Source organism: Rhopilema esculentum, chromosome 5 (genome assembly GCF_057945365.1).
Source record: "Rhopilema esculentum isolate cy_ngs chromosome 5, ASM5794536v1, whole genome shotgun sequence".
Classification (NCBI taxonomy): domain Eukaryota; kingdom Metazoa; phylum Cnidaria; class Scyphozoa; order Rhizostomeae; family Rhizostomatidae; genus Rhopilema; species Rhopilema esculentum.
This window is the reverse complement of record NC_142819.1, coordinates 1464982-1488233: the sequence shown is the minus strand read 5'-3', so window position 1 is coordinate 1488233 and position 23252 is coordinate 1464982. Positions and strand designations below refer to the sequence as shown.

General features: G+C 35.6%; 4 protein-coding genes across 7 annotated transcripts; 1 reads left to right on the top strand and 3 right to left on the bottom strand.

The window, feature by feature from the left end:
- Positions 1-16: 16 nt before the first annotated feature.
- Positions 17-14669, bottom strand: LOC135690039 (uncharacterized). Of its 4 annotated transcripts, none has more exons than XM_089116292.1 (8): positions 14611-14669; positions 13857-13898; positions 12186-12268; positions 8105-8385; positions 6823-6905; positions 4916-6173; positions 3966-4317; positions 17-2892 (listed from the first exon to the last, which is right to left on the bottom strand). In XM_089116292.1, exons 4-8 carry the CDS (start codon positions 8358-8360, stop codon positions 2886-2888), a joined length of 1956 nt encoding a protein of 651 aa, XP_088972418.1. In that variant the 5' UTR covers positions 8361-8385; positions 12186-12268; positions 13857-13898; positions 14611-14669; the 3' UTR covers positions 17-2885. The 4 variants fall into 4 exon arrangements, with proteins under 4 accessions (XP_088972418.1, XP_088972419.1, XP_088972420.1 ...); XM_089116293.1 differs by lacking the exon at positions 14611-14669 and adding an exon at positions 14223-14604; XM_089116294.1 differs by lacking the exon at positions 12186-12268 and having other exon boundaries at positions 14611-14653.
- A 1299-nt stretch (positions 14670-15968) lies between these two features.
- On the bottom strand, positions 15969-17724 carry LOC148960183 (uncharacterized). The gene has a single exon (XM_089116290.1). It carries the CDS (start codon positions 17722-17724, stop codon positions 16912-16914), a length of 813 nt encoding a protein of 270 aa, XP_088972416.1. The 3' UTR covers positions 15969-16911.
- Positions 17725-17987: 263 nt separating this feature from the next.
- On the top strand, positions 17988-19507 carry LOC135690046 (uncharacterized). The gene is made up of 2 exons (XM_065207485.2): positions 17988-18161; positions 18456-19507. The coding sequence occupies exons 1-2, from the start codon at positions 17988-17990 to the stop codon at positions 18768-18770; spliced, it is 489 nt and encodes a 162-aa protein (XP_065063557.2). The 3' UTR covers positions 18771-19507.
- On the bottom strand, positions 19226-22991 carry LOC135690044 (uncharacterized). The gene is made up of 2 exons (XM_065207483.2): positions 21421-22991; positions 19226-20724 (listed from the first exon to the last, which is right to left on the bottom strand). The coding sequence occupies exons 1-2, from the start codon at positions 22426-22428 to the stop codon at positions 19906-19908; spliced, it is 1827 nt and encodes a 608-aa protein (XP_065063555.2). The 5' UTR covers positions 22429-22991; the 3' UTR covers positions 19226-19905.
- Between the last annotated feature and the right edge of the window lie 261 nt (positions 22992-23252).

The following is a 23252-nucleotide window of genomic DNA, read 5'->3' as shown; positions in this document are numbered from 1 at the left end:
GGATTATAGGCAAAAGTCTTTGTCATATAATCAACAGAATTTTTACAAGTTAATAAAACATATTTACAAATAATATATTTAATAGGGAATGTTAAACAGTTAACATGAAAGTGGCACTTGAGATATGATGGAAAATAAGTGAAAAATGTTCACATTATTATACTTCCTTTAAAAGAAAGCATGCTACGAATGATACTTATCTCATTTAACATTAAATACCAATATTGTGAAAAAACCTTTCCCTTTCAACAACCCTATTTATAGCACCTTTAGATACATTCATAATACGCAAATTTTATTCTAACAACGCAAATACTTTATCATTCTTTGTGGAATTATAAAATGCAATAAATATACAAATTTTTAAAAACACAATTTGAGGTGCGATGTTTTAAAGGTTAATAAAGTTTACTGCTCTTTATAATAATCCATTTAACATCGAATACTTTTACAAATAAGATTGTTGTTTCTAATAGATTTCAGCATAGGAGCTTCCAATTTAAAATGTGACTAGGCCATACAATAAAAAAGGCTTGACTGAATCTTTTTACACGGGAAATTTCATTAACATTTAAAGGCAAAGGTCTCTCAACCGTCACTCAAGCGCGTTTTTGATTAACAAACACTTAGAAATAACCGACTGGATACGTAACAAGAGGCATTTTGTGTAGTCCAACCAATGGTAAATTTGAATTGCCAGCGAAAGGCGTCAGGACGTAGTGCCTTAAAAAAAACAAAAAAATCCTTTGTTGAACAAACAAAAGAGTTAACAGGAAACGGACCAAACCAAAAGCCATCGAAATCAAGGAGCTTCTTTTGTATGGCCCTAAAATGCCTCAAATCAGAGGAACTTAACACGAACAAAAAACATATGTATCGAGATTGGATATTAGATATCAATTTTCAGCGAGGGTAGTCACATACAAAATCACATGCAAAATCACATGTGAAATCACATGCAAAATCACATACAAAATCACATGTGAAATCACATGCAACATCGCATAAACATTACATAGCCCAACCACATTAGTAAGACAAATTAGTTTGAAAATTTTTTCTCTCTTTCATTACTCCGGTTCTATAGATCATGGATCCGGTTCTAACAAGGTTATGGATAAAAGTTACTATTACGTTTACCGATTTCCAATCCGGGTGATGAATATTTGTAGACTGAAAAAGAATCTCCAATGCTAACGAAGGTTGACTGACTAGCTTTTATGGAAATTTACTATTAATTCTCAGATTATACTATTTTCTCTATTTATTAAACAAGAGCTGATTTTATCACTTGTACAGACAATCTGTGACCAAAGTCCATTGCTTCGGTTGTTATCAATAATTTAGAAGTACGGCATATCCACTTTTAAAAAATAAAGCAATGCGAGGATGTAAATACGTCATTGAACCAGCCTTAAGGTCGATAAAGTACTAGACCAGATCCAAAAAGGTTTATCTAAAAAGCTATGCGCATTGATACACAATCGTTCCTGAAGTTTCTTTGATTGGAACATCAAATAAAACGAGATACTGGAAGAGAACTATAAACGATTGTTGCTAGAACAAGTTAGCTTTCAGACGGAGAACATGGGCTCTATTGACACGATTCTATGACAGTGACTGTTTGGAAGGTCATTGAATACAAAACAATTCCGGGACTACACCCAAGCCACGCCTTGTTTTCATCGTTCATTTGGAGTAAGTTTGGAAAGTTTTGGAGATCTTTTATGAACTCTATTTTAGATATTCATAAAAATGTCGTTTAGGCACAGAGCATTTAAGGACAGCATGCTAATTTCAAAACGGCAGTACGCTACCTTGTACGGGGTTTAATTAGAGAATTGTTAGCACAGAGGAATAACAAAATCTATACGGGGAGCTATATTGGAATAAGAAGCAAGGTACGATGGTGATGTTGGATAACCAAAGTTGTGAAGGATGTTACTATGACGACTAAATGAGCGAACTTCAATGACCTGGTAGAGAAATGACCTAGTTTCAATCTCAAAGCAGCTGAATTTCCTTGGCTAAGCTGTAACAATCTATCTCGCAATAAAAAAGCCGAGAAATGTTTAAAAATTCATTAGTTTTGGAAAAATCCTCTTTCGTTGACAACAAAGAAGGTATTTCGTTGCTTTAAAATTCTTAGATCTTTGCTAACGATATATTAAGTAACAGTGTATTAGTTTTAGGATAAAAATAAAAATGTCGAATTTTCTATCTAAAAGCCGTAAGCTAATAAATGCAAGTTAATATGTTTTCCAAGTACATCCTTATCTTATTAATATACATTAATAGAAACTATTTATGAAATTAAGATACCATACAATATGGATGCTGCTCAGGCCATTGAGCAACGTTGCCATTCGATAAGATTACTCGGTGTAGATTCAAAAGAAACAAGTTAGGCCACATGTACTGGCAAAGCAAGCTCGCCCACGCAGGAATGCAAACATCTCTGCTTAACGCAGGTAGTGATTTCCATGCAAACCTCGTATGATAACCAGATAATATATTTTTGGGACTTTATCACAATCTTGTACAGTTTTTTCAGTGGAACTATGAATATACCTGTCATTCATGCAAAGAGTGACGTTTGATGCTTTTAACAGCACCGAATCGAATCAGGAGCCTGGCGATAGTGTTATTATCTCCATGGTACAATGGTACAATTCTATAAAATGAATAAGTAGATATCGCGGAATCGTATGAACAAGTCCTCCTCTAGCACAACTTCAAACATTTTCAAAGGTTGCCCGACCTCTCTGTTCTCTTCAAGAGTTATCATTTACACTCAAGATCCCAAAGCAAATTTTTTTAGCACCCACAATGGAATTCTGAGTTTAGAGATACACTCTAAAGCTGTGGATCTTGGCTATGCACATCTAACACCTAAAAGGGAAATATTTCACTAAAATCAGAACGCAAACGGCGGAAAGAATGAACAAGTGATGAGTAAGTCAAAAGATAAGACTTAAAATATTTGAATGTCAATAAAGAAACGGCAACAAGAATCTTGAGGAATTGTTATGCTTCTGAAAAAGGATTAACCTCAAAGGTCCAAAATTTTACTAACATTTCATTCTCAATAAAAATGCGACTCTTAAGTCGAGGTTTTTGGTTCCAAGTTTGTAAGTCAAATTTTGGATATCTGAATACAATATTCTCATTAGATTCTTACAAGAAAGTCGATATCGAATAAAATTTCATTCCAAATATAATAAAAAACAATGTCATATAATTCGAATTTCTAGCATTGAAAAAATATTTAAGCTTTAGTTTCATGTTGTTTGAAAGAGGCCAAAGAGTAGAAAAACATATTAAGAGCAAATCGTGTGAATCTAGCAGATTTATCGAAAAATGTATGAACAATTTTGCTGGTTCCGACCATGCAGGCAAACAGCGCCGAGGGAAGGAAAATCTGAAACTACATTACAGCTCTGATTGAAAACACAGTATTGCATTGAAATTTCGAGCTGCATAATATTCATGCCTTTCAAAGGAACAAAGAAAAGCTCTCAATAAATTTATCAAGACTCGGTGTTCTGCAGCCAGATGCCTTAGAGTATCTTGACACAAAGTTTTATATTACTGAGAAAAAGCCAGCTCGGTTTTCTGAATGAATCAAGAAAAGCTGTACTTTCTATGAAAGAAACAGGCGAGCATTCTGATGTGAAATGCACATGTCCTTATATTCTCTAGAAGTGATACGTAAAAGGATCCTGGAGGTCTGCTGGATCAAAAACTCCTTTTCTGGCTTTTAACTTTACAAAATTAATACTTAGATGCGACCTGCATAGTTCTTCCAGAAAATCTCTATCTAAAAACGCTATTCGATCATAATTTGTTTTTAAAAAAATTATAAGGTAGGCAAACGACGGAGTTGGTAGCCTTTTTTAAAATCTGCAAAATGCTTGAGATTTTAAAAGGGTGCATGGATGGAAAAATATCGAAAAATTACTTACAAAGATATCTTGAAGTTGGCAGGAGGCATGCCCTGCTTTCCTTGCGTCTTCCATTGCATATATCTCTGCAATGCTTCTCTTTCCCTTTTCGATCCTTTTTTGATAATCTGCTTCTCATGTTGTGTTATGTCACCATTTGCTGTACTTTCGTTCTCAGTAATTGTATCTTTGTTGCTAGATGTCCCTGCGCTTGAATCGTTCTTTGATAGTACTCGAGTTGGTGATGGGTCCACTTCCTTCGTTTCCGAAACTTCAGGCCTCTGTGTCGCATCCCCTGCTTCGCTATTGTTACTGCTTCTCGACTTCTGATCAGAATCCTCTCCTGTTGCCATCGACTCATAAATAGTTTGTCCTGTAGCAAAAAGGAAATAGTTGCTCATAGACAGTAACTCATAAAATGAGGAGTTTAAAAGTGGAAGGGACGCAAAAATGTTACCTCAGATTTCAACTTCCTATCAAGTAGTTGATCGGCTGAATAGAAACTTTCTTCATGAGGATGTTTACACTACATTGGCGCGCGTGAAAACACTTACAAAGACTTCTTGATAGTCATCATCACGAGCATGTCAGTATACCGGCAAATACAGCTTCGATGGTAGGGTGGAAATGCTTCAGGGGTACTAAATAAAATCTTAAACTCTCTAAAAAGAATGGATAGAATTGTCCAGCAGTGCAATCTGATGAGAATTCCTAATAGAACTAAAGAGCTAGTCTGATACGATAGAGTTAATCCAGAACCACTCTCCCGCGTGATCCTAATAAAATCATCGACATAGCTAAAAATTGAGCATCTTACAGATTCTACCGATAACATCAAAACAACCTACTCTTCATAGAAAAGGACTTTTTGATATGTTTCTATCCATTAGCTTTCTTAGCAACCTTTTTTAAGAACTGTTGGTTCAAACTTCTCCGTGAGGCAGCTGACAAAACACAAATCGCTTACTCACCCGTGCTTACATCAACAATACTGTCGGGTTCAAAATCCCATAGGTTTTCCCTGGATGCTTTCTTGACAAAAACTTTTGCCGGTTTCATGTCATCTTCATCAAAGGACATCATTTTCTCGTCAAACGAAAAATTCGATGGTAAAGATGTTGGGCTTACAAGGTCGATTTTGTCCTTAAATGGTTCTAATTTAGAAAATATTTCCTCGTCCTTTCCCGCACTTAGTTCTCTTGCTAATCCAAGATGATCAACAGCGTTACTAGTCTCTTGAGATTCTTCCTCGTCACTTTCGTCTGGTAAATAGAATGGATAAATGGTACAGTCAGTGTTTTTCTCCCAAAAGAGATTCCTCGAGAGACTTTTGTTCTTTTTCTCAATAACCGGTGAAACCGAGGGCGATGCCCATGGGTCCCCAGAAGCTCCCAGCTCTTCAATCGTCCCATGTGGCTTTACTTCTTTATCTCCGTCATCTATCTGACCGCTTTCAGTTATTGGTGTTGATTCTAATAATTCAGTAAAAGGTGAGTTCTGCATTTCAAATATACTAGATTTTTCCGTTTCTGTTCGCATTCGATTTTTTTCAAGTTCAACCTCTCTACGTTTCAAAAGATTAACAGAACTGTCCGATCGGTCAAATTTTTCCCAACTGGCATCTTTTAGTCTTACGGACAAATTACCATCAGGGACCGTTGAAATTTCACCTCTGCTACAGTTGCTATTACTTTCTACTTCACAACTATCACTATTTCCGGTTTCTTTTGAACAGCCCTCGCTACAAGAATCTACAATGTTATTATTTTCTTCTTTACTCGTTGAGACGGAAGGCGTCTTTGACAGAGATTCCCCAACATCTTCTTTTATATCTTCCTGCTTTACCTGAAAATTTGCTAATTCATCTAAAGTGTTTATATTGCTAAAATTCGCTGCTCTTTTCAGCGGAACAAAATTATCTGGGCCTTCTTCACTGTGAAACGAAGTCCTGCTGTGCAATCCACTTGGTTTATCACTAAAACTCATTGCATCTTCATCATAACTGTTGAAACTGGCTGTTTCCGTCTGACTTCTCTCACAATCTTTCTTACGAAAATTCTCAGCATACTCAAACTCTTCAATACGCAATGCCATATCATCGATTTCAAGAGCAAGGCGATTTCTATCTGAAGTAAGGACAACTATAGTTGCCTCGCAGTCCTTCACTTTCCACTCAAGAGACGAGATGGTCTTCGACTTATCCATCAATTGCATGTTGAGGTCGTCAACCTAGAGGAACACAATTCAAAATTAGTACACTCTCCCAGTATGATAAGCTGAGGCAATGCCAATTTGAAATGTAACAAAACATCCCACGAGGAATTAAAGAACGAACTTCAGCTACCCTGACAACTTAATCCGTTGGACGTCAAAGAAGCTTCCTTCCTCAGCTTTATCTTAAAGTAGGCTGAAAAATTTTGCTCTTCCCGGCCTAGCTCTATTTGCTTTTCATTTTGTACTCATGTATTGTAAGCATCCTTTTAGCTTTTAATAGTCTTTTTTATTTTACTCTTACTGCAAAGTTTGACCCGGTCCCCTGTAAAGCATCGACTCGATCCATGAGATGTATGACGGGTGTATAGATGAGAAAAAATAAAACTAAGAATAAAATGAAATCCATGATATCTTCTTAAACAATTAACGCCTTTTTGGGTAGGACAGAACACTTCTAAGTGGCCTAAAACCGTCGAAGAATGTGGAGATCTCTTTGTAAGGCATCGCGTACAATATAAGAGAACGGTGAGCGGAATATTCATTAAATAGAATCAATCGACAGAGAGTGTAAAAGAGCCATAATTACTAAATAGAAGAATATTTAGCGTGAGGAACACAAAAGGGTTGAATGTAAAATCTCTTGAACACACAGCAGTTTGGTTACCTGCTTGGTAAGTTCTGTTATCTTCTTCTCTTGCTCTACGGATTTCGTTAAGGCATTAAACCACCTTGGAGTAACAGCACATTCTGAAAAATCAACAATAAGAAACTAACTGACTTAAATATAAGCCTAATAACAGAATAATAACAAACTTAAAAGCTTTTTTATGTCCGCTATGTTATGATGCATGATAAACAAAATAAAACTTACAATACCAATATGGGGACGTAATCCAGCGCAAGTTACGGAAATTAAAACTTCATGATTACCAAGGAAAGTTTTATTGCTACGAACTAAAATTAACTGCACGATTTCCGAATACTTTCAAGACATGTCAGGAAACTTTTGCACTTTTCAATTTTAGCTTATCAATTATCAATTTCAAACTATGCCTTCAAGTTTTTCATAAGCAATACTGTCCTAACACTATACCTTAATTCTTCAGAATGAATTCACACACATTGATGTTGAAAGCATTACAAAACAATGATCGAGAATGCTTTTTACGATTTAGAAATGTTGAAACTTGAAACTGGATTCGATTTATGAGCTGCGTTTAAGCCAATAAGGACATAATGAAACTGCGGGAAGTTAAGTTAAAAGTAAGAGAGATATAAAAAAGTGTTAGTGAGACATTTGGTCGAGTCAAGAGATCTTGCAAAACATCGGACCATGCCAATCAATGGTTTAATAAAATCTTACAAAACGTTTTCAGTTAGACGTTAGAAACAATGAATGGGAAAAACACAGGGGGACGAGTAGATTGGCGTTTTTGCCAGGACGTGGGTTTCCACGATCATACGAGAAGGTGGTAAAACGTGTGGTTTTGCTACCGTATAATTGATCAATGGAAACACACATATGATACACCAACACGACATAACAGCAACCTCGCACCTTTGGTGGCTAGCCTCAAGGTCGCTTAATGACGATTTCCTTTGTTATGAGATTTTGCGATTCATTCGGGAGTAGTACTGTACCCATAATGCATTTTCACTACTTATATGGCGAATTTATATGTTTATAGTTTCAAAGTGGGTCGTGAACTCACTTTTAGCAGCAATATTGCTATGATTTTAGCTCCAGGAGACTGTGAAGCTGAGGGATAGGACCATCATAAAAGTATACGTTTTTAACGTCCGTCCAGATAAATAAAAAACTCTGTTTCAAATCAACAAATTGACGTCAGTTTGATAAAAAGCACATCTTGATATAAAACAAATACAATGCAAGAAAACTAAGCATAGGAGGAGACAACGAATAAATAAATCAAGATTGTTAATACCTTTCATAACATTTTCTCTGACAATGCGAACTTTCGTTTCACGTAACTTCGACAGTTCTTCAGACGACGCATTCAGTCTTTTCTTGCAATCCTGTTCTTTTTCAATTAACAGCTGCTGTAGCTCAGCATTTTTCTTCTCGCTTTCTTGGCAATAAACTTGCAGCTCTTCAACTTTATATTGCAAATCTTCAATCGACTCTAGCAGCTCTTCGGGACACTGAAACGTGTCTATATCGATTTCCCTTGGCTCCTCCATTTGTTCCAGAGCCTGGAAGTTTTACCTAAAAAGGATCATATTCCATGATGTTAAGCAGCTAACCATGAACACAAAAGTCTACAGGTCATGTCAGGTGATGACAAATGAAGCAACCATGAAATGTAAACATCTTGAAATGAGATACAGATAAAACCGAGAAACAGATCAAGGTGTTCATAATTCATATAAAAAGACTCAAACTGCAGGCGTTATCAATTGATTACTTGTTTAGTCTTAGTTCTGGGTAGATATGTCATTAAAAACCTAAAGCTTAAGAGAGTGCTATATTTTCTGACTCAGAAATTTTTTTCAAACTCATGACCATAGACTTAGCATGAATTTTTCATTTTAATTCACTGCATAAAACATAAAACAACAAAAGACGCAGAGAAAAAATTACAGAAAACTTGTTTGCTATTATTAGCTTTTATTAGGTTCAGATTAGCTTTTTATTAAGCGCATTGGCTTGTGGGTTATTACAAATTAGTGAATGTTATAAACTCGAACATAAATCTTCAAAATTACTTGAAATCTTACAGCCTATGTTACCCAGTGATAATCCGCGAAACAAGCTTTGCATAATAGTGAAATCTCATAAGGCATAGATTCTAGCCACGAATTCATTAAAGAACGACTTTTCAAGTTGTTATTGAAAACCAACGTTTTAGATAGAAGAAGTACTTGTATTGAAAGACACACTTTAAGTCAAAGTAAAGGGCGTGTCCCACAATAACTTTCTTTGGGCCTCACTCATTCTAGAACCCTTCCCTCTATACCCTGGCAAAACAGCTGGATGAGGGAAGAATATCATCTTTTGAAGATGGCATGAAAATGTAGAAACATGGCCTACTTAAGTACTTTTTTGTCTTATGAAAATGAAAGATAAGCAGAAATTTATATCTAGAAGTGGATGGAAAGTAACATGAGAAGAAGAATGGTTTCTTGATGCCAAGCAGTTTATGAAATGAGGATGGAAAGTAATCGAGTATGCTATCTACCTGCTTTTTGTCGTATTTTCAAATAATATGGTACCCGAGGTCAGAAATTCATAATCTTTCTGTAGAAGGAGCAAACCTTTATGAAGATTTATGTCAAAAGGTTAGCATTCACACTTGCATTCCCTAATCACAGGCCAGTGGCATAACACAGTTTAGGGCACCTTGATTCAGCGTTTTTTAACCTTTCCTATCCACGGCACAATATTTGCGGATAGTTATTAGTTTTTTTTCAATTTTATAGAGCAATTAAGTGAAATTAGAGAATTTTTTTTCGCAGCACACAAGGCAATACCTCAAAGCACGCTAGTGTGTCGCGACACAGTGGTTGAAAACATCCAAGGGCCCTTGACCAAAAGAGGCCTAATGTGCTTATACGTCCAGATCTTTAAAGCTTTGCTCGAGTTCAAATACCTTTTGAAAACTTTGAAAGTTCTTCAACTGAAGCTTTAAACTCAAAGCTGAAGTTCCCCCTAGCTAATGAGAAAAATAATTCTCATTTTATCTTTTTCTATTGTGTTTGACATGCTCTACACCAGTTTATGCGATCTTCTTGTTGTCTGTGAATAGAAGTCCCGTAGCAGTTTTATCTTAAAGCCCCAGATGCTTTCATTACGCCAAAGCACATAAAAAGTAGTATTCACTATCACTAAATCTCGCATAGATTTCTTCCAAAACTTTATCCATTACATTGTAGAAACAATTGAACAGAGCTTTGCTTTCTAGATGGGTTTTGATGTCTTTATCCTTGCAAAGAAAGTAAGTGTCCTGTCCACTGCTCTCCCCCTCTGACAAGCCCAATGCGTTGCGCATCGTCCCTATTAGCCATTGTATTGTATTGTAATTTAGATTATTTAATGTTAGTTTTTACAATAGTGGATATACACCAATTAAGACTAACATGAAGCAATTTCAAGGATTGCATAAGACAGTTCATTTACTGCAAAACGAGCATGCGCACTTGTTTTCAAGGAACCGAGTTTGATCAAATTCTTAAATTGTCTAGTTTTTTGTGCTGTCTTTATTGATTCCGGGAGTGAGTTCCAGATTCTAGGCCCTTGAAAATTTAATGATCTGATACCATTCTTTGTAGTTCTGGCTTTTGGAATGTCAAGGGGTTTTTGAGTCGAAGGTTATGACCTGTTGTTTTGGGTACAATTCTAAGCGCTAAAATTCTAGCTGATTGGACATGTATGGTATGACGGTTCAGGTGAAACTTTTCTCTTGGAATTACATGTCTTTTGGTGTTGGCTTCAATAAAATTGTAGAGACCTTGAACAACACCAAGTAAATTTTACATTGACCCACTTTATGCAAGATTCAATTGATGGCCATGGCAGTGGACATAGATGCTCAGCGGAGAACAGTCCACCATTCGCTTTGCAGAACAGTCCTCAATTCGCTCATTTTAGACCCTCGAAGCATTTGCCAATTAGTTTCTATATACGCTTTTAAGCCCAATTTGTACAGTTGCTGAAGTCCGAGTTTTGAAAAATTTATCAAAAACTTCCTTTCGGGTACCATTCAGTGCAAAAATGACACAAACTGACATTTATTCATGCTGAAGGAAGTCAGATGTTTCATCAATTATGACAGTATCACAGCCGTTTTCTTTTACTTCTTCGTCTATCTTTTCAAGCACTAATTGGGTTGTTGCTGCTCTTGGCGCTTTTCTGTGTTTTTTTTAACCAATTGATTTTTACCATACTTCTGAAAGCGCTCACGATTACGACCATTCAAAATGTAATTTTTCTTATACTTTTTTTTGTTGGAGAAGGCTCCTGCCCGAATTTTGCCAGAAAAAGTCAGCTGCTCGAATCTAGGGGGGGGGGCTGAAGCCCCCCAGCCCTCGTCTCGTACGCCTATGTTACTCTTTATCAAAATAAATAATTTTTTGGCTAAGGGACAACTGCAAAAAAAATTTAGAGTAATGAAAATTCAAATCTACACCATAAAGTTTCTGGATACTGCTACAGTAAATTATAAATGGCTATGATTTAGATTAAAGAGCAGATACAATAACTCCAAAAAAGGAAGGAAGGAGATTGGCTTGAAATGTTTTATTGTTACAAAAGTCTGGAATGGCTGTCAGTCAAATCAGTTATTCAAAACAGAACATTATCAGGTGGAAGTGCAGAGAAACACTTCTTCAGTAAATGTAGAAAACATCTAAAACGACATTGCATTTTTTGACTGAAGAAAAGAGTTAATAGTTAAGAATGCTCAGTCATTTAAAATGACACAAGAAAAAAACTTAATTTTGTTGACTTTCATAACTTTTACTTAACATGCTAAACTAGATAAGCCCTGGTTCGTCTGGGACACACAGGAAACATATTTGTATCATTTTTGTCAGGATACAAATTTTCTTCCTTTTGACTAAAATTGGGTTTCATAAGATGGCAAAATTCATGGTTGAATGCAAGTCTGTCAAGTGTGATTAATTGATATCTCAGTAAAACAACAGCTCAAAATTAAAAGCCCTGTGCATCAATTACGACATCTCAAATCTTAATTTAAGTAATATCGACAATTTTGAATATTGATATATCATTCAAAAAAGTAAACTTATTTCTTAACACAGCAGTCAAGGATGGATAAAAATCTTAACATAAGTCTTATTTGGAAAATTCTGACCAACTACATTTTCAAAATTCACACAAATTTTTTAATAACCAAGATGAAAGGTACATAATTGTCATTTCAAACAGCACAGCTTTTATATTTTGAAAATCTGAGCATAAAGAGCAAGGCAAGGAGGTTATTTGCAAAAAAATCAATTGCCTGAACAAAGATAAAAAATTTATGTCAATGCTTAGAAACCACAAACCTTAGATAAAAAGTTGATTTCATTTTGCCAACCACCTACTATGAAAATTCCTCTCTGTATAATGATTGCATTTGGTGAAGAAACTGCAAAAACATAAGGTTTAAAGGACTTAAGGGACATAAAGAAAATGCTCTTCCCATCTGAAACAACAAGTAGCAACTGTGAATATCAGTTTTAATCAAGGCACACCTGCCACACAATTTACAGCCTATGAAAATCTATGTCAAATGAGCACCTGTTACACATGCAAGGACTTGCAGAATAACTAATCATTGATTTCAACTGAAAAGATTATATTCAAAGATGGTTTATATACTACACATTATGCAGTGCATTTTACAAGCCACGAGAATGCAGAAAATTGAAAAAAATTCCTTTTTATAATTAGGCTACCTTTTGGAATATTCACTTTTTAAGAAAATAATTTTCAAAAATAGTCTTAATCACATACAATCTATTTAAAATGCTCTTAAAATTATGATCTATTCAAAAAATTCTCAGGTGCAGCATAACATAGATAGACATGAATGCTACTACTTTCTGGGCAATAAATTTAGGAATAAGGATATTAAAAATTATTTTCATGATCAGCAGTTGATAAAACAAAGAAAAATAATATTTTCATACTCAGTATTCAATACTTAATATTTAATTTAATATTTTATGATATCATAATTAGCAATTAGTATACAATGAAGCAAATCTCCTGATGCTTAGTAAAATTGAAAAAATTAAAAGGAAAAGAAAGAAATGTGGCATAGAACTAAAGCCAGAATATATAAATTAAAAAAATATCCTTCAGGGAAATATCACCAGCAAATAAAATATAAAAAATTTATTTCTAATAAAGAAACCAACATTCTTTTGAAATGTGTGAGAAGGAAGAACCGCAGGATAAGCTGTCCGCCGGATTCTGTGAATCTTGCAATGAGTGTTGTTATGAAAGATATACAGGAACAAAGCAATACAACGACAAGAATCCAATGTCAGGAAATAAAATTTTCAAAATAAATTAAATTTAAAGAATATACTAATATTTCGCCCCAAAAGAATATACTAATATTTCGCGGCGAAATATTAGTATATTCTTTAAATTTAATTTATTTTGAAAATTTTATTTTGTGACATTGGATTCTTTTGAAATCTTTTTCAGTTTTGAAATCTACTCATTGTTTTGATATGCAAGTATGTATGTAAAATAATATCTTATGTGAATTACAAACTAAGTTTGGAAACTTGTTTTCAGCTTGGTTCACAAATTTTATGTAAAAATCTGAACAGCAATCAGAATGAATTGAAAGGGTTTGTAGTTTATTGATGTGGCTTTTGGTATGGAAATGGTTGACAAAACAAATTATGTTAAACAAATAATATTTATAGTTAATTTTTAACACCTTAGACAAAAACCAAAATCCTTACCTTATTGTAAACAGTTCAATGTTGCCTTTATAAAACTGACAAGCTCCTTCTAATTTACCTTGAATTTCGTTCAATATTCTATCAAATACTACAAGACATGATTATCTTATATCTAGGATATTCCACTGATAGTCCAAATCTGATGTTGGTTGTGCACAACAGGTTCTTCAGTTGTAAGCTAGTTTTTCAAAACTCAAGAACTAGACCTACAGCAGTTACTAAATTCAACAATTAAATATAATCTTAGCATACCTTGTTTGCTAACTGCAATGCTGTAAAATATGTCACCTGCATCTGAAACAAAGGTGTTTATTGAATACACTGAGTAACGTTTCTACAAAATAACAAAATCAGGGCTAGGTTGCTTAAAACTTCGAAGTGCTTCAATGCTATAATGAACTAAGTTAGCTTAATAAACACCATTAGATATCGTAAAAATGTAAATATATATATTGTTTCAGGGCTATGAAAACTGCAAAGCTAAAAACCAAGTGCATTTCAGCTAAAAATCAGCGGATTTGATGGCTGTTATATATCAAAGTCAGTTCAAGGCCATATAAGTGAATAATGCTACTAATTCGTACGAGCTACGTAGTAACGACATAAACGCCTCTTCACCTGCAACTTAGTAGGTAGTCGTGTCGTAAAACGGTCCGTTCTCGGCGAAATATTTATTATTCCGGATTACATTGAACTGATTCCTTTATACTCTCGTGGAAAGTCCTTTTACGTGAAAAATTAACATTTTCAATACGGTACCTTGTACCGACCTCATTTCATTCAGTGCAGAATAAAATATAAAAGTTTTAGGGAACACACAAACAGAAATCCAGCAAACGTGGGCTCAATCATCTGCACTATACGGACTGCATGCAACATGCAGTGCTGGTTTCGATCCGTGTATCGTAGTTAAAGGAAGACAATTTCGAAGCTTGCAACTTCATAAGTGAAACAGTACACGAAATTGCAGTCTTCTCGTGCGGCGTATTTAATAAAACCAACTTACTTGCGACGTTTCAATTTTCTGCACGTCTAATCGGCTTGTCACCATCAACAACAAATTTGAATAACAGCAACAACAACATAAACAATGTTAGCACGCGGGGAAACTGCGGGTTCTCACCACTGATCCAAAAAAGACTTTAAACTTTGGAGGGGCTGCAGGGGCAGCTGGCCTTCCTGCTCTCGTCCAGGAGGGGCAGAGGAGGCAAGCAGTGCCCTTAAATATTCACTCTTAAGAAAAGATTATAGGATCTTGTAGATAATTGATGACTGGTTTAGCCACTCTCAATGTGTTAATTTCCATAAGAAATTCAAAAAATAGAAAAATTTCTCCATTTTAGCTGCAGGTCTTTGATAACGGAAAATTCTTTTACTGACCAGGACAAAAAACTTCAAAAACCAACGGTGCCTTTTAAGATAATGACTATTTTGACCATCTGCAACCATGGAGTATTGAGGCTAAGCAATCCATTTAAAAATGCCATGACCTTGGTAAAACCATAATGGCAAGGACATTTAATACCGACTTGCATGAAGAATTTTGTCAGCATTATGCCCATGTTTAGAGCCCTTGATTGAAAAAAATCCCAGCTGTATGGGTTTAACAGATCCATGATAGTATTTTTTCATCCTCCCACCCCACCCTTCACAAATAGAAGATTATGGCACAATAGAAACCCGCATAAAAACCTAGGTTTTTTCCTGGCTGCCTGAATAGGCTCTTAATTATCAGGCTGCTATTCTAAATTCCAGTCTAAAAGGTTCTTAACAAGGTTCTTATACACATACAGGCCTTGCACATATTAACAATGTTTTCCACCACAAGAATTCTAGCAAACACACTTAAAGCAGCTTTGTTTTTCATGTTAAATTTTAACCAATCAAATGACTTTGTGTTGTTAGATTGTTCAGTTAGCATGCAACATAGCATAACCTGATTTACTTTTAGCTGGTTCATTTTGTCAGTGTGTATAGGGTGTAAAAATACTACTCTTAAGACCCTTTTTTCTTATATAATAAGAACCTTTCCAAATTCCCTTAATTATGGGGTTTAAAAGATTAAATTTCAGCCTCGAGGTTCTTGTAAAAACAGTTCTTTTATCTGGGTTTCTACTGTAGTGGAAAAAATTCTACTATTTGCCCTCAGCACCAGCACTGCCCCTTCTGCCTTAATCTTGTGTAGGCGTCCCTGAACATACATTATACCAAGATAAAATACTATAGTCGATCTTAATTTTTATTATACTATAGTCGAAAACTTTCTGACAAAAAGTTTGGGAAAAATAGCATCCGACAAAAAACCTAGTATGCATTTGTAAGAGTTTCAGAGAAATAACCTCTGGACAAACAATTTTCGCATGATAACAAATAATATGCTCATATCATTGATAATTTCTGTTAATTATTCAATAATAAACTAATTATTCATACATGGTGCAATAAAAGCTCAACAAATCATAACAAAACATACTGATATCATCAAAATATGATTTTCTTGAGTATAGCTAGATATTGTACCAACTTTAAATAAGAAAAAAACAGAAGATTTTGCATGTGGAGCCGAATGTTGCAAAGTTGGGGTGATTTTCATGCTATGTCACAACCTTCAACATTATTTCAAGATGAAACCTTTATGACAGTATTTCCATCAAACAACAATCTAAAGTAAAAAATATTTTGTAGAGCATATTTTGAATTACCAGATCAATTTTCTGCAAAAGGGCTACTAGAAAATGTCACGAGTCATTGGGTTTTGACCCAACTATAATTTGTTGTCTAAATTGAGGTATCTTTAATCAGACATGAAAATTTATTCTTCTATCAAAATTAAAAACTAGCAAAGGTGCAGTGTGTGTGATGGGTATGTTTGAAATCAGTTCTTTACAAATGTTTGATTCAAAAGTTTCCATGCCAATCATTTTCAAGACAGAATTGTCTGAATTATCAGGCTTGCTGACCTGGTCTAATTTCATGGTCCTTCTTTGTTCAGCTGTCCATGAATGAGAAGGAAGCAGGATGATGGTTTCTTGCCTATCATCTGTTATTCAATAAATATAGTGAAAATATATCAGCGTTTATTTAATTTGATTAAAAACCGGTTTTTATTTTCAAATTAAGTGTAGAAATACATTTAAAACTAATCAATATAAGATTTTTGGCTTTATTTATCTTTAAAATCTATCATAATTCTAAATTTCAAATTCTGACAGGTCAATACTCAGCTTCTAAGATTAAAACAAATTTGCTCTTGTTTCAGGATTGCAAAAAGTCCTCTAAAATTATCTTCTTTGTAGCCATCTTCGAATCATTTCTTTCTAAAAAGATAAAATAATGTTTCTTTTTGTAATTTGAATGATCTCTTGGCCTTTGGTTTGTCAATGCTCTCCTGAACCATAGCTGGAGTGATCGATGCCCCGCTCTTTGTGACAAAATGGCCTGATTTCGCAGAATCCGTGTCATCAAAAACTTTCTTGCTGTCATCATACACCGCAATGAACTCAAACTTTGGATCTATGAATGACATTCTTGCATCAAAATGTGCGTCACTGGCAAGAAAATAGCCTCCAGGTTTCAAATATTTTTCGCATGGCTTTGAAACGATACCAGCACTCAGGGACATTAAGAGATCAAAACTTCCTGGTTTTTCCCCGATATCTCCGTCAAAATTTTTGCACTTGAATTTGATGGTCGAAGCTTCTTCGTATTCTTTGTTTTCTTTGACAAACTGGAGAACCTTTTCGTCAGTAAATAATTGTGCGACCTTGGAATAATTATCAACGTAGACTACATCAGAAAAAATGAGAGACGCAGTGATATGTCTGTGGCAGCCTGGATACAAAAGCTTCTTTGCTGATGTGAAATTTTTCAAAGCTCGGAAAACAGGTATGTGAAAATCTCCTAAGCCACCTTTGTAAGACTTGAAATAAGCGGTTAATGATGCCGATCCTTTTTTCGTTTTTAGTGCGCCAGCGCCATCTTGTTTCTTCTTGGAACTGGCGGGAGCTTTCCCGCGGTTTGCACTCTTTTTTACAACTTTCCCTTTTGACTCTCCCTTCTTGGAAGAAACCTTTACACTGCTAATGTTCGGCTTCCCCGCTTTTCTTGGCGTCGGCTTCATCTAGATGTTTTCAATACCAATGAATCAGACATTTGCAATCCCTTTGCAATGCAAGAAAGGAGGCGTTCCCACCAGTGATTCCCTCTGATAAGTGGTGATTCCCAATTTCTCGTCGCCTATTGTTTTGGCGGCAATTTTGAGTGAAACAAAAAGTTGTAGCCTCACAATCATTTGGTGATTTGGCATCGAAGCTTCTCGCCAGCCTGACGAAGGTTGATGTTGTTTTTATTGCTGTGGCTGGTTGGACGAAGTAGACGAGGACCATGAACACTGCAGACCTATGTGATGCATATGGAGATGAGCTGCAATATTTGCAGCCACTCACTTTCCGTGATTTTGGTAAAAGGAAGAAATTCGAAGGTGTTATTGCTACAGTCAAATGCCACGATGATAATTCTAAAGTGAAGGAAGCTCTCAGCGAACCAGGAGATGGACAGGTCTGTCTTTAAACCAAACAAATGTCCTGCTTGTTCTTAGAATGATGGGGTCTGTTAAGTAGAATATGCGCATAGTTTTTATGTTGTTTGTGTTTCAACATTGTTTTTCCATTGTCCATGAATATTTTGACATAGAAATTATCTTAAATAACCCCCCCCCCCAGCTTATTTCTATTTATCTAAATAATATTGCTTTATTAAGTATTGCCTTATCTGGAGAAAAATTATGAAACATTATTTGTTTGAAGAAATGGCATGATCTACAGCTGGTTAACTGTTTAGATTTCCACTCAGGTTCTTATCGTTGATGGTGCTGGGTCTATGGGAAGAGCTTTGCTTGGTGACAATTTGGCCACATCTGCAATAAAAAATGGCTGGAATGGCATTCTAATATATGGCTGTATAAGAGACTCAGAAGAAATCTCAAAAATGGAAATTGGAGTGAAAGCCCTTGGAACAATTCCTAGAAAAACAATGAAAAAGAACCAGGGTACAAGAGGAACTGCAGTAGAATTTGGGGATGTTGTTTTCAACCCTGGACATTATCTCTACTCAGACCATGATGGGGTAGTGGTAGCCAAGACTAAATTGGTGTACCCTAGATTATAAGACAGCAAAACTTAGATACAGTGCAAAGGTTTAAGGGGGCTCTCCTAATGGTTTTTGTCAAGTTACAATTTTCTGACTCTTTAGGCTGTAAGAAGCTTTTTTGTTCTATGTTGAGCTCATAGGATTATTTTTACCATTGTGGGTCGCCTTGTTTTATCAAAAATTTGCTTAATATTTCCATTTGTGTTTGGTGTGTGGGTTTTGTATCCTTCCCCTTCCCTGATTCAAATTTGATTTATCTACTGTAAATAGAATCCTAATGCCCTAAAATCGATTTTAGAAAGATACACAAGTTCACTTTGTACCCAGCACATGATTGTCTCGCCAGGTATGCCTGGCATTGAAGGTTGTCCCACAACACTACAACCAATATTTTGCCAACTTTGTTAGCTATGCCTGGCAATCTAGCATGTTGTGACCATGACAAAGGATGAGCCAAGAAAGTATAGACAAAACAAGGGGGAACACAACCCTAATAATATATACATTCCATTGCTTTTCTTTACTGTATAAAACTTCAGCAAATACCTACAAAGATCATTGAAAATATTCTGTTGAATTGACCAATATATTTTGAATGGCTAAAAAGAATTATAATTAATTTACCATGCGCAATGTAATCTAAGGTAACTAAAAATTTAAAAGTCCAAGAACGTCCTAATGTATTTCGTGAAAATTTAAATAATCCATGCAATTCTATAAAAAGTTTTGTTCATATCGAGATAAGATTTTTTCAAGGTTTGTTCTCTTTGTCATTGATTCTTCTTCTAGGCTACTTAAAATTCCAGCCTCTGCATTAAAGTCCAATTTCAGTGTGCTTCTTTATTACCACTAAAGGGTTACCCTTATGCATAGAAAAAAGTCTGCATATGGTTTTGTTGGCCATATCAATATCCCCTACCTCAGGAGCCTGCCTCAGGAGCCTGCCTCTTTTGATTAAAATATTGAAACATTACTTCAGTCTGCACATGCTATTATACAAATTTACATAATGTCAAATATTACATTTACACAAAGTTTACATATTTAACACAATTATCCTTATTCTAAATTACTAATTATAAATTCTCAATGTTGAAATAATTCTTTTTCCTTTTGGTATACTCTTTGCAGTTGGATTCTACAGAGTGCATAATTACTCTTCAAGTCCATTAATTCTTATTTTTGTGTATCTGTTTTTCTTCCATATACGATACAAGTCAATATCAAAATAATCAGTAAGCATTTCATAGCCTTTCTGGGAAATCTCTAGAGGAGACTCTACCAATACTCTTGCAGGTTGCATGGCCTTTTGAACATTCTGCAGCAAAAGTTCACCATTCTTATTTCCTGTGACATTGCATCCAATGAAATGCATCTTTGTATCATCTGGGTCTTTTTTAGAGATGTAGCCCCCAAGATCTTTGAAAAAGTCTCTAAGGTCTGGCTCCTTTTCCAATTTTTTTGATGTTAGGACCCTGCCTTTACAGATGTAAGCATAACCTGGTCCACCTTGGCAAACAAATGCAATTCTTTTAGCCTTGCTACCAACTTGGTAATCCTCTAATGACAGAGCAACATTTTTGAGCAGGTCCATAATGGTGACATGAGAAAACTGGTACATAATCACATGAACATCTTTAAGTGTAATACGTGCTAGCCACTCAGGTCGTGGAATATTCGAGGAGATCAATAATATTTTCTGTGGGTCATAGTCATCCCCCATGTTCGCAATTTCAATGAGTCGTTGACTCTGCCACTTTAGCTCCGTAATATCTTCCTGGTACAATTCAAAGTTCTCCTTTGCAACTTTTCTCATTTCAACTTCTCCATTTTCACTTGCTCTGCGACTGTCATTTTCCCAAGGTTTCTTAAACTCTGCCTTTCCCTCACTCAGTTTTTTTTGTATTTTTGCACGATAAATTCGTTGAATTTTGACAATACTTTTGCGCCTTTTTAGCATCTCTCTTCTTGCCTTGAAAAATAAAATAAAGTTTTAGTAACAAAACAAAGCTTTTGAAGAATCAAGGGGAATCATAAGTAATCTATATTGGAACAATAAGCATGACAAGTTGAAAAACAGGACATTGAATGTGTGAAGATAAGTAAAATTAACTTTCAATTTCTTAAAGCAAAACTTTAATAAATTATAGGGCAAGTGCCTATTTACGCATCTGTCATGGGCAAACAGTAAAATTAGTAAGGTGATCAGGCACTTCTCTGGCTACCAGATTTTTCCAGCCCCTTTTTACACATCTGCTGTCAGGTGGTCAGGAGGCAAACATTTAAACCATGGGCCAAACCAGAGCCTGCAACTTTATGTTTCAACTAAACTGATCTGACACCACCTCTTATCAAAGGCTGCACCCCCTTTGAAGCAGGAACTAATTTTCAACATCAACAATAGCTCCCTTTTGTATGCACTTTTGCCTTTGATAATCAAAAACACTTACCAATTTGCATTTTTTCTACGAATCTCGAGAATTTCATTGACTGGTATCTTGTGCAATCAGGGGGGGGGGGTGCTAGAAAAATTTGTTGGGGGTAACTGATACAAGGTTGATTTCTTAATTTGTTTAGACTACTAAGCTTGCAGGATCTAGTGCAGAACAAGCAGTGAAAAGTTCATGTTTCTTGGAGTGAAATTATGAGTAATACCAAGATAAAATACCTGATAGCCACGCATATGGCTTTGAATTCTTACAGCTGCCCTCTCTCTCACTCTGGTGTTAGTGCATGCTTGACATGTGCATTCTCCAGTGTGTGACTTCTTTGCACCTCTACCTGTTAAATTTGGAGTTGGTGATCTGTAAGAACTCACATAAGCAAACTGATTGTAATAATCTGCACTACTTTTCACCTCAGCATCTACACCTCTAGACGTCACATTCCCTGTATGATCCAGAACATGCTCACTGGTCCCTATAACCCCTTTGCCCCAATTACCCACTGCGTTGTGAACTGGTGTACAAGCGCGGCTGTTATTGGGAACGGAGACAGGCTCTGCTTGTGCAAACAACATTGAAGAGCTCTTAGTACCAATTATTTGCAAAGGGCCCTTCTCGACAGGCGGTACAGCCTCTTGAGAAGAACCAAACGAATTGGTAAATTTTTCAATGCCCTGATCTCCATCAAAAACTGTTTTTTTGCACGGCTCCCTCTCGATGTTACTAACCCCTCCAGGCTCTTTTTCCTTTTTACATTTTAGTTCCCTCTGCATGCCATTCAACTCGACGTCTAAGGCATCTTCGAGGCAAACATTGCTCTTTGGAGACTCACTTTCTTTTACAACTTTTCTAGGGGAGTCTGGCTTCAAGTTTTTATTAACAGGGTGAAATTCCTCCCTTCGGTTATTCTCTTCAAAACTGACACCGTGAGAATTTTGTCCATGTGGATATGATTTGATTTGTTCATTTACTTGGTCGACACTTTTTCTTTCCAAATTCTTGCCTTTATATCTCCTTTTACTCTTGTTGTTGTCTATCCGTTCCCCTTTACCATCTATATTGTTGTCGATATTCCGATATCTTTTCGTAACATCCGGCTGCCATTCGATACCCCTTTGGTTCCCAGTATCTATCACTCTAGCTTGATGTTTGCTCAAAACCTGAGACCCAAAACTTGTGATAACCATGGTCTTTTTACGGGCTCGTTCCTTTACCGAAACGATTGAACCCATCCTTAAACAAACTGTTTAGACAATTCAATCTTGCGTAGTCTTCAAGTCTTTGCCTTAAGCCTATGTAAACTGAGCTGACAAACAAGAAATTTTCTAAATACCTTGAAAGTTATTCTTCAAATGACAAAGAAATTCATGCTAGTTGTAACGTCGCACACAATGCTCTCTATGCACATTTGCAGTCACAAAGGATTTGTATCATTGTCTGATTTTGTATGCGGTTTTCATGTTTAACAATGAGGTAATTTAACTAGCGTTGAAAAAGACAGAATATATCAGGCAATAGACAATCCATGTCGCTTCCCGTTTGACGTAGAGGATGAGAACCCACGCTTTATCAGTAGCTGACACACATCATACTATGCACAGTTCAAGCGAGATAAGGTTACTACTGACCTCAACTGAACAACTACCGCATGAAAAAACGTTTTGTTTGTGACCCTAAATCATTTCTGATAAGATCAATCTATCCTTCGAACTTTGCAATCTCTAAAGCACATGCAATGTTTGCTCCTGATAAAATCTTGTTATTGACGTTCGGTAAAATATGTTGATATTTTGATAAACAGAAATTTGATATCTATATGAACTAAACGTATCTGATGGAGCCCTTCAAAAGAAGTGAAAACCATTTACCAATATTTAAACATGTTTTGTTTTTTTATGGCTCTACATTTCTTTCACATATCTACTAATTGTATATTAAAAACTCACTTTGTCAAATGTCCAGCAAGCTCAAAGCTACTGACATGTCGAAAATAATCATAATCATCATGATAATTTTTTCCTATGACACAGATATTTGTTTACATCATATTTCTATG